Genomic DNA, 11,954 nt, shown 5'->3' on the forward strand with positions numbered 1-11,954 from the left:
GCGATTTCTCGTATAGAATCCCGCGATTCACGCTTCAAGAGGATGTAAATATCGTTCTAGAGAGATGAATTTGCAACGACTTTTCCGCCGAGATGAAAACCTTGCTCGATGGAATATTTGTCGGCAGAACAATATCGCGTACCTGCAATCTCATTTTCTACTCTTTAGACATATTCTTGCGCACGAGAAAGGGTCTTATTGAACGATAGGAATTTGCATATTGATTGAGTGGTACGCTAATGACGTGTGGTTGAAAAATTGTTGGAGTGTAACATAGGGGAAGATGTAATTTAAGATTGAGAAGGGATAGTTGAAATTTTACAGATAAGATATGATCTATGTATAACCAGTCTGTCATTACGTAAAATAACGTGATAAATAGTTTTACGTGCATTATTTACTGAACATTAACAAGACAATACTTCCGTCTGTATATTTTAGTAACATATCGAAAATAAATTTAGTAATTTTTTCGAAATATGAGTCATTCCACGATCACATTGATCATCTCTATGAATTAACAAAAAATCGAGTTTGTCAATCTGCCCTTTGACAAACCCTGAAAATCGTCCATTAAGAAATCCTTGTTGTAAAATTTTGAATCATAAAGATAATATCCTTCATTTCAAATTCTTATCTTCCAGGCTTCTTAAAACGATCAACGATCGTAAGAAATCTCGGTCATACTTCGGAACTTTCGTAAAATTAACCTACCATTGCTATGCTCTGATTCAGAAGTCTAATCCGATGAAAAGAGGCGAGGGGAAGAGGAAGGCACAAGCATAAATCGAAAAGAACACGCTACAGTTTATCTCGAGCTATCGTCCGTGCTATCGCAGCTCACCGATAAAGGATACGAAACCGCAGAATCGAAACTACGCGACGATGCAATACGTCAGAGGAAAGGCGAAGGGACGAGGAAGAACACGAGGCTGGCCTTTGGAACAAGCGTCAAACGACACGAACCATCGAGTATTCGCAAGCACTGCGGCTGCTGTGGCACACTACCGTCTGTCTGTCCCTCCTGCAGTCCGGCTGTCAGAAGCACCGATTTTCGCAATAACAACCGTCAGGCTCGTAATACTCCTCCGCCACCCTGTCGCAGATTGATCGTGGCCTCATCTGCACCACCTCTACGACGACTTTCTTCTCCTCCTCCTTTCACCTGGGATCAACGAACCGACCTTATGGTCAATTTCAATCTCTTTATTTCTTTCTGTCTTTGAACTTATTTGGTGGATGTTCTTCTCGCAAGATTTTTTGTCCAACTATCTTGAGGAGGTCTCTTCCTGGTTGCGTCTCGTTAGCATGCTCGAGCAAGCAGAGAAGTAAAGGGTTTCTCCTTCGTTGTCTGCGTTCTCTCGAGGATTTATTGGCTTCCTCGAGGGAGACGATGTCTAGCGGGAGAAGCTTCAATCTTCCAATGGGTTTCTGCTGCGGGAAAACGGACCATGGTTTTGCGGTGGTTTGATCGGTCTCGAATTCGGGACGATCGGTGGCGATTAATAAGGGAGTTCGATCGTGGCTAACGATTCTTTGTATTTTTCATTTACACTGCTCAAAACAATCGGAACAAGAATCGAATCGGAATTCATCAGAAACAAAAGGTAGTATGAACCGGTTCTATTACACCCGCCGGCCGAATAAAAACGGAGAATTATTAAAAATAAAGTAAGTACAGAAATAAGGAACGGAACCTGAAGACCTGAAAACGATCCTCCAGTTGTTTCAAGCAGTGTATCTCTCCTGTAGGCCAATTTCATAGCTAAACAAAACGCTTAATTCTAACAAGTTTCATTGCACAAATCGTATCATACGAAGTAACTCGAAACTCGCAATATGTTGTTTTTACGTTTCTCTCTTTTGCAAGATGCTATCCTCGGATACTTAATTTCCCGAGGTTATCTACTTCCTTCTCAAATAAAATTTCCTTCGATCCATAAGTTTTGTACCGAAAACTGGAAGAAAAATCGGAATATGTAACCCGTGGAAGAACAGAGGAAGATTTTCGCGGCGCAAGCCCGCTTTGTCACCGAATCTCGCCTGTCCGCGCGCCCTCGCGTCTATCTATAAGACACGTCGTTATTTTCGGAACGCGAACGAAAATCAAAGACATTAAGGAGGCGCACGGTGACGCTGTACGCGTCGTCATCGCGGAAAAGACCGGGGGAGGGCAAGGACGCGGGCGAAGGGGACGTCAACGTGCGATTTGCCCGGGTTTCTCGGGGGTTGATGAACCGCACAGATACATCTCGCGAGAACGAACGCCGAGGATCCAACATTTCAATGTCGAATATCTTTCTCAGTGAAACGATCCTTTCGATCGATCTGAAAAAATTTTTAGATTGTAAAAGAAAGTAAAAACTTTGCAGTTTGTGGAATAGCTAATAAAGTATTTAGGGGATTATTCAGCTTAAAACGATGATATCGAATTGAAACAACGATATCATTAATCATAAGATTTAAGATCATTTTGCATTTGTGAATTAATCAGCAATTAATAAATAATATATTTGCAGTTAAATGTTATTAACAAATTTATATTCGTCTAGATATGTAAAAACTTCTAACCTCGATGAAAGTATTACTCTAAGTAATTAAGGAATGATCGATCTACGCTTCGTTTAGGGGATGATCGATCGATGACGTAAAATGATAAACTACGAACTAATTGGTGGTAATTTATTAGAGCAAGTGTGAAGGTTTAGAAATGCCTAGAACAATCCGTGAAATATATTCTACCGAAGATGATGAAAATAAAGTTAAATAAAGATGCATCGCACGCGGTGTCTGGACTTCTATAACGCGAAATGGATCCAAGAAATCAGGTTCCGAAGGGTGAAGAGGGATCTGGGCGAGCGCACGTGTCGCGGGAAACTTCTATTTGTATGGCGAGTTTTGGTGCGTAGTTGTCGGTAATAAATCGACGCGGATTCTGCGCGTCTGCGCTTGTTTATCGCGACGCATCGACGTGGAATACGTTTCTTCTACGATCTTTGGCCACGCCAACGTCGAAAAATATAAGCAGTCATTCTCGCTTCCATTAAAAAAAGGACACCAGGAATCCTATACGGATAACACCTATCGAAGAGACAGAATGAAAAAAACAAACAGACCGCTATCCCATAAAAGTTAATTGAAAAATAAAATCAAATTCCGATGCCTAATATTAAGAACATAAAAAAGTCACGATTGAAGGTTTCGAAATTGAACAACCAGTTATGTCATTGCACCGTTGCGCTGTAGTGCCTATAAACTCAACCAATTAACCACGATCGAGGCCCAACATGGAGATCGGTTCTCTATCACGAAAACATTCCAAATGCTTGAAAGCCACCGACGCCCGAGTAATCTCTCAAATACTTACAAGAACTACGCGTTCGGACCACTTTGAGAAACCGACAAGCCAATCACCCCGCGCATAGAATCAAAGATTCTCGCTAGAAACGATTCACCCGACGATCGACACGCTGCTTTCTAGCGACCACGAGATCAGCTGATCCTCCTCCAAGGAGCCAATCAGTCTGGAGTTGATCACCGACGCGCTTCTATCACCGTGATGACCGATCGTTTAAATATATCGAGTCGATACCGAACGACACTGATCCACTCCGGTTGCCTACCAAACCACCGTCGCTTCACTGATGTACCCTTCTCGAATCCACGAAAACCGTTCGATCGTAATTCCACGATCGAGATCGATAGAGCCAATGCGAGAACGATTTACGGAACACGATTCGCCGTGAACGGAGAACAAAAATGGCGAGGCAGAGAACGAGAACGCGCGCGAACGTAGAGAAACGAAACGAGAAACGTCGGAGCACGGATTGCGGTTGATCGCGGATTCACCGTGCGAGGGAGAGACGTAGGAAGGACCGTCGACGCCGGAACGACGGGTACGACGTCGGTCGTCGCGACGACACTGAGACGCCGGTCGTCGAGACGCGCGTATCTAGACGCGCGCCGAAGGCACCGCGCGGCGGCCAGGTACGGCACCCCAAACAGTTATTAATAGCCTCTGTCCTAGCTTACTAGATTTGCCCTCGAACCGACGCAACTTCCCCTCCCTCCCCACCCCTCCTCAGCCTCCACACTCCTCCCGCCGTTCTGTGCTACACTTCGGCTCTTCCCCTTAGATCCCCTCCGCCTACCGAGTTTCCCATCCCCCGACGCCCCTCTTCCACGCTTTGCATCTCTTGCTCTCTCTCTCTCTCACACACACATATACAACTCTCTTCCTGTCTTTCTATCGCGATCCTTTTGCCACTTTGCTGGGTCGAAGCTATGGTCTTCCTTTTCTCGACTTTTTAAAGGGTTTTCGCCCTTTGCGATCCTACATCGAACTAGACTCGAGATTCTATTTTCCACGATTTATTTTTTTTTTTTTTGATTTAGTGTTAACTCTGTCGCAGCCATAGTTATCCTACGAAATATATGTTTAGAATTAAGTAGAATGTTACTCTAATTAGAGGGACGAGTCATAAAATAGCAGGGAAATTTTAGCACATTCGTATTGTATAATTCTAACGCTCTCGTCTGTAGATGCAAAAAAGTTAATTTTATATCCGAAGCAAATATCGTACGTATATTGGGTTCAGTAGTCCGCAGATCTTCGATCCACGGATACGATTCCGTATTATAAGGCAAAGCATCGAGGAGCGCAATTGAAGATTTCAATTTGACATTTCGAAATAAAATGGTAATAATAATATTTGCACGTCTGACTGTTGTCTATGAAATTCAAGATACTCAGAGAAATTCGTGGAAAAAATTGAAGGTATTCGTTTCGTAGTAAAAAAGAAAGGGTTTTAATGGTAATTTACGAGGGAAATGTCTATGTTCGATCGGCGAGGATAGAAATTTACACTGCGACAGCAGGCGCTAGTGTCTAACAAGGGACGTCCCGCGGGACGATGGGCAAATTGCGTGAAACTCGAGGAAGAAGGCCGGGCAAAATTGATTCTTGCCACGTTCCAATTCCCCGCAGAGCTTCCTGTCCTAGCCGCCGCCGCTTTCCGCGTCAATAAACCCGCGAAAAAACAATGGAACTGATTTTTGGAAGCGCTAAAAATAGTAGGCGCACCGAGAAGCCCGATTCCGCGAAAATTTTTCTCTAACTCTTCCGAAAGGCGTGCACCGACTGCCGAATCAGAAGATACCAAAAACAGATAAAAACGAACAAAATACTTTGGATATCGTGTAAATCCCCTAAAAATTAATCCATTTGAATTTTCACGAATTGTAAGATTCTTTTTTAACGATAAGTATGGAAGAAATATCAAAGAATTAAACAAGTCATGACACAATCGCTATATCTTGTTCAAAAATCTCTACTCTCTCACCCTCTTACAAAATATATTAGATCGTCCCAAACGTTTCTTTCGCTTTCTAAGGAAATAATAGATGCACATCTTTTGTTTTATATTATTTTATTAAATTATGTATGATCAATTTTGTTCTATTTGAACATCTATTATTTTCTTATAAAACGGAAGAAACTTTTGGGTCAACCTAATACAAAAAATAATCCTAACTAACTTGCCATCCTCGAAACCACTAACATCCTAATACTACGACTAATACTTCTATCTAAATTTACAAACAAGAGAAACTAGATCAGGTTTATAATTCCAAAACCACGATAAATCCTTTATTCACGAAACTATATTCAAAACTTTCCATAACCTAACGCAAAAACTTTAGCAACCTCCGCACCCTTAGGCATTAAACGATCAAACGCACTCGAAGAAATGCGTGCAACTACCCCTCTGAAACGACTCCCTTGAAATACAAGGACGTAGTTCTTGTCAGAAGGAGTTAAAGGTCCGCAGTAAAAAACCAACGGACGTTTCACGTTGGTAGGTGCATGTTGTCGCCGGGCCGCGTGGCTTGTAACCGGGAGGACCAGTAAAAGAGCAGGGTTGAGAGGAAAAAGACGTGCAGAGGGTGGCGATCGATAGCCAAACTCCTCGTCTGTACGTAAGATAGACTTCCTCCTTCCTCTACACTACCGTTCAAAAGTTTCTGGACACTTACTTACTTTTGTTAGGCAACTATAGATTATAATCGCACTACGGCGATATTATCATCCATAATCATTAAATTACGAATGTTTCGAAGCACCCAATAGCTAAACCGATCGACATGGTCAATATCGATTATTTGATTTTTGAAAAATTGAAGATTAACACACGCTCATATTCCGATACTAAGATGAAGAAACTTTCAAAATATAAAATCGATCTCAGTTTTGTCGAATACTTATGAACGGCAGTGTACCCTCTAGCTCTTCTCCTCTTTCCTCTTTTTCTCGCAAGCAGATAAGAAGACACGCGTTATGCATGGACTCTGACTCGCTTTCGCGATTCCTGATACTGGAAACTGCCGTTTGCAACGAGTAGCCGATATTTGCGCGAGATAAGACGGATTGCCTGAGAGCTGGTAGTAAAACGGAAAGAGGGCAACCCTTTGATCAGAGGAAGCGACTGTTGTCGGATGGGAAAATCCTTGGCTTTTGAGGTTGTTGAACAAGTTGGATTTTCACAGGTGCTACGGTTGAGGTGGTTGTAGAGAATTCCTAGATTTTGAAGTGGGCTAGGATGGTTTCGTCTAATAGTCAGAGCGTTTGGTGATGCGGATATGCTTTTAAGCGAAAGGTTTATTCGAGATGGATTTCGATATTTTGTGGACGATGTTTGGTAGTTTAGGAAAAGTTATACCGATCCCTTTTTCCGAATCTTTTTGTATTTCGAAGCAAGAACGCCTAAACAAATTACCGTATAAGAAGAAGAAAGCTAGCAAAAAATAAAACAGATCATTCCTTCGGGATTCGTTGCTCCGATGTAACCAGATAATAATCCTCACATTCTAACGAAGAAATTTAAGAGTATCGCTCCATGTGATATTCAGATAGATCTCTGGATAGATCACTAAAGAATTAAATGTTAATTTAATACTGATATTAAAAGATTGGAATTGATTGACTTGGCTTTCGAGCAACTCCATTTATTGAATGATTTCCACTAAATCAAGATACTCAGAAACGTGTTCGTCACGTGACAAGCGATTTCCGCCTAGATTTCCTCTGTGATTCGCAAGGGTGATACACACGATGCAACGTATCAAGCCGCACACCACCCAAAGTAAATATCGTGTTCGCCACACTAATGACTGTTCTAAGTTTGCTGGAGACGAGCACGCGGACAACGAACCTTCTCCAGTTATATCCACGCGACATTTCACCGCCAAAGTGAGCTACGAGATTTCCATTGTCACCGCAAAAGGGTTTGCAAACTCTCTATCAAACTCTCTGGTCAAACCATTAGCGATTGAGTGATTGAGAAATAGATGTTTAAGAGGTTTCACTAATTCTAGACGAACATAGAAATGCGTAGATTTTCCTCTATGTCTTTCGACGTTCATTTTAAAAACTACATTTTAAAAAATATATGTATCATAATAAGATGTATTGTTTCATTTCAATACTTTTCAAATATCTGAAAAAGTTGCGATAAAAAAAAAAAAGATAATGTAATTGGAGACCTAAAGGTTAAGAATTCTATGTTCCACCGCTCTTCAACCAAACATTACTTAAAATCATCCCCATAAACTTCTAAATAAAACATAATGTTCCCTAGCGAGCTGAACATAAATTCATTCTCCCAAAACATAAAACGAATAATAAATGAAAAACTCTGAGCATCCAGGAGATCATTCCCTACCGTCGCTAAGAAAGAAGAGCGAGATCAAACTCGAAGGGCAAACTATACAACTACGGCACGACGTAAATGGATAAAAGCAAATGCAATCTAAATATAAAAAATCACAGTGGACATAGAGAGCATGTGACGCGGAGCCGTGGTCGCGTTACGTAAGAACCGTGATTATCGGGTATAAATAGGCGTTTTCTTACATAATTACAACGTTTCGCGCGCCACGAAAACGAAAGCCGCATTGCTGAAAATCAGCTGACGAGAAGAGACATCGAGAACGAAACCGAACGACGATCAGGATATGACAGGCACGAATATGGATCGCGTGTGCGCCACACGATCCACTATGTGTTTATACGCGCGAAAGCTATTTACGCGTCGCGACGCTTCGCATCGCGTTGCATCTAAGCAATTTCTACCCTTATTACGACCGTTACGAACCTCACCCTATCGATTAAACCTATTCCACGGCAATTTCTTTTCTAGCTCCTGCACTTCTTCCATCTTTCTGACTTCCATGTCCTAACTTTGCTCCTGTTTTAACGAACAGAAGAACCTTTAACTTTCCTGTAAGAAAAACTTTGACGTAAAATCGAAACGATAAATCACAGGTATCGGCAACGATACCTCTGTATCCTCCTTGAACTTAAAACCTCTTTAACGACGGACAAACGCGATTAGGGCAAAAAGGGCCGAAAAAATGTAACAGAGTTAAACTTTGAGTTCTCGAGATAGCGAAGAACGATTACGTAATTTTCAGATAGCTCGTGTCAGACAGATCATTCGTCACGTTTTTCTCCGCTCGATGGAGAACAATATCCGATCTATTCGACGAAACGCAGGTTCACGATGCACTTGTTCGACGAGTGAATCACAAACACAACGAATTTCTGCGAAAACCACCGTAATCGCGAACTCTCCAAGCAAAACACTCGTGTTTACGTCTGTCCGCGAACGATCGGGAGAAGGAACTCGACGCTGGTGCACGCGAGTTGCACGTGTTCTCCCGTCTTTCAACCCTTTCTTCTAATTCTCGTCCCTCGCCGACGAAAACGAGAGGAAACTGAAATAACCTTCGATACTGTCTAAAACAGAGCTCCCTTATAGATAAGACGGAGATTATTAAGAATTAAGGAACATTACAAACTAGTATTTTCCTATCGAAGAGGAACAAGGAAATCGGAGAAACGACAAATAATTCGAAAGAACAATCCTTCGTTCTGAACACGAGATCGTGACTTTCAAACATTGCTACGACTATTCGCTCATTCGAAACAAAACTCCACCAAAATCACTCACGGGAATATCGGACACGGTCTCACCAAAGAACGCGGTATTGGGAAGCGTGAAAGCATGGCACATTCAACTTAATCAAATAAAAGCATGAGCGTGGCACAGCGCGTCAGGCACATCCCCGAGCATCCTATCAATTGTCAACCGAATAGAAAGCACAACTAAGCCAAAGGAAAGCTCGTAAAACTTTCTAAAGGAGCACTCTGTTTACTAATCTCCGATCCGGTAAATAGACGCGACAAACGAGATATGTATGTATATTGAAGATATTTTTGAAGGCACCTGTCCTACGGAAGGGGCCTGCAGGTAAGTCGAGACATCCGGTTCCACCATGCAGCTCCTCAGTGTGTCCGGGATGAACATGAGTAGCTGGGACGTCGGCTGTGGTACAGGCTGAAGCCGGCTCGCAGCGCGCTCCTCTAGCGAGCCTGTGCTCGCCAGTAGCGTCGTCCCGACGCCGCGCGACGCCGACGATCGCCGCCGTGGGACGCTGGTGCTCCAGCTGGTCGGCCAGCCGCTCCGCGTCCACGGAAAGTACGTGGTCTGGACCAGCTTTCCGCTGTCTCGACTACACCTCGACTACGTTCCAACTAGGCCGGAAGACAACGGGATTCTTCAAAGAAATCAAGTCTTGCGAGATCTTCAAAAGGTCGAATCGCGAACCGCTATTCTTTGAGATGGTCCAGATACCAGTGAACTCGGTGAACGGTCTTTCTCTGGGTTTCTGTGGCGGAAGTGGTGTCGGTCGAGCCGTCTCCGCCGTTAGACAGCCGGCACCGTGGTGCTCGAGGCAACCACCAGGTGTTTTCTTCTGTTGGCCGCGCGCGACCGCGCTATTACTTATGTCGTACTCGATGTCGTCCCTTTGCGCGGATAATGAACCGATCTTGTTCACAGTGTCGTTGTAGTTGTGATTGTTGTTGATATTGATGATGATAATGATATTGTTGTTGTTGTTGTTGTTGTTGTTGTCGCAGTCGTTGCAGTTAGTGTCGTTGGTTATCTGGCTGTTGTTACTGAACCGTCGGCTGTCGGGTGGTGGTGGAACACCGCACCCAGGCACACGCATCCTATCTAACCACGAGCCACAACTCCTAACTCTCGACTTTAGGCCCTCTCTGTATTCTCTCGTGGCACGCAAGACACGGGGCTCGCTCGTTTGCTCTCTCTCGCTGTCCTTCTATCCCTCTCTACCCTCTTTGCTCCGGTTCCCTCCACCCACCCAACCTTCTATGTATATCTTTCTCTATTCGTTTCAGTTCGGTATAATACTCTCTCTTTCTCTCCTCGTTTCTTTCCTCCGTTTACCCCTCTCGCAACCTCCCCACCTCTTCTTCGTCGCCCTACCCTGCTCCCTCTGCTTGCAGTCTCTCCCTCTCTCGCGACGCTCTCTCCCTTCCGTCGCGAACAGGCCGGCTAACCCTTACGGACCGTCTATTCGTCTCTCCTCCTCTCTATTCTCCCTCCCGTTTCTTCTCTTTTACTCTTCGCTTCGAAGGGGTTGAACGATTACTCGAATCTTTTTCTCGTAGTCCACCTTTATCTTCGATTTTGTCTCTTACTCGATTCGTATATATCGTTTTCTTGATTTGACACGTTTTCTGTTTGGTTTTTTCTTGCGAATAAAAGCGTCGAAGAAGAGACGAGAGGAACTACGAGACACGACGTGCGAGAGGATGACGACGAAGAGGATAACGTCGAGGTGCACGAATACGGACGCTCCTCTCTCTCTTCCTCGGCTCCCTGTAGGTTCCCGTTCCCGATCGGGAGGACGCCAGGTCCCAGACTACGCCGACTCCGAGTCACCGGCGCTGCGTCGGCGTCGGCGTCGGCGTAAAAAGTTACGGCTCGAGCGCAAGCTCGCCGGGAGCGCGCCGCGACGCGCCGCGAGGACGCCTAGACGAGTCCGCACGCTGCGAGTAAGTGGGGAGAGGCCACCACGAAAAACAAAGAGGAGAGTTGGTGATCCAACAGAGAGGAGAGATCGACATCACACACCCCATCCCACCCGATCTCACAGAGAGGGAAGAGGGAGGAAGATATCGCGAGAAGGAGAAGGAACAGCTGATTTCGTGTAAGGAAGGGAGAAGAGGGTGTCGGATAAACAAGGGAAGAGTGGTAGTAAAAGAAGAAGAATTAGAGCGCGAGCTGATAAATAGAAAGAGAGGCGACAAATTGAAGAAGGGAAACCGGAAGTGGTAGACTTGGGGGACAAAAAAATAAACCCGAATATTTGCGTATTTGTTTGAGAAAATAGTTAAGTAGAAAAAGTTCATTTAGTTCATGACGATATCTATGACAGAATATTTGGCGAAATAAAATAACTGAAGTTACGTAAAATAAGTCTATGCTGTTAAGTAATCTACTGTAGAACAAATACGAATTACATTCACGAAAAAAATAGAGATATATATGGGAGAAACCAGAGCAACTCTAGCACGGAACTACATTTAATCAAACTCAGATTAGAGCAAACTTGCCGAAGTAGCTAGGAATATTTACCGAAGAAAGTAGCTAAACATCGTCAAGTAGAATGAGCCTATCCAGTCAGACCACCAAACCTCACAATTTCAACTCATACATATATCAGCAAATAATCATAGAGAAACAAGTTTTAATCCTTTAAAGATCAATGTTTCGTTAACGTGACATTCCATTTGCAATATTTTTTCAGTTATCTTAGTCTATTAAATTCTGTTTTCGAACATTGTAGCTACGAAAATGAATTCTAAAGAATAATCTAATATTCTTTCATCCCTGTAAATTTTATAATTTTGATATGATAAACGATTTTTCTTTCTGGCGTGGAGATCTTTCTTAGGTCGCCAGTCTATCTGTCTTGATAAAATGTTGCGTTCACACAACGTTTACCTATTACTTTTCATCTCAATCGTTAATAGATTAATTAAATCGCGTAATTTAACAGAGATCGAAACGAAAAAACGAAAG

At 43.3% G+C, this 11,954-nt stretch overlaps 1 protein-coding gene across 7 annotated transcripts in view; it reads right to left on the reverse strand.

Moving 5' to 3' along the window:
• Positions 1–11,241, reverse strand: part of LOC126864099 (nuclear factor 1 X-type) — a 65,886-nt gene extending 54,645 nt beyond the window's left edge. For 3 of the 7 annotated variants that reach the window (XM_050615051.1, XM_050615047.1, XM_050615046.1), the window contains exon 1: positions 9,288–11,233. In XM_050615051.1, coding sequence (XP_050471008.1) covers positions 9,288–9,368 — 81 coding nt within the window. In that variant the 5' untranslated portion in view covers positions 9,369–11,233. Of the gene's footprint in view, positions 1–966; positions 1,435–3,367; positions 4,033–9,287 lie in introns of those variants that run through there. The other 4 variants (XM_050615050.1, XM_050615049.1, XM_050615048.1 and 1 more) reach the window with 4 other exon arrangements.
• Positions 11,242–11,954: the final 713 nt, after the last annotated feature.

The sequence above is a fragment of the Bombus huntii genome, chromosome 3 (assembly GCF_024542735.1).
Source record: "Bombus huntii isolate Logan2020A chromosome 3, iyBomHunt1.1, whole genome shotgun sequence".
Taxonomy (NCBI): domain Eukaryota; kingdom Metazoa; phylum Arthropoda; class Insecta; order Hymenoptera; family Apidae; genus Bombus; species Bombus huntii.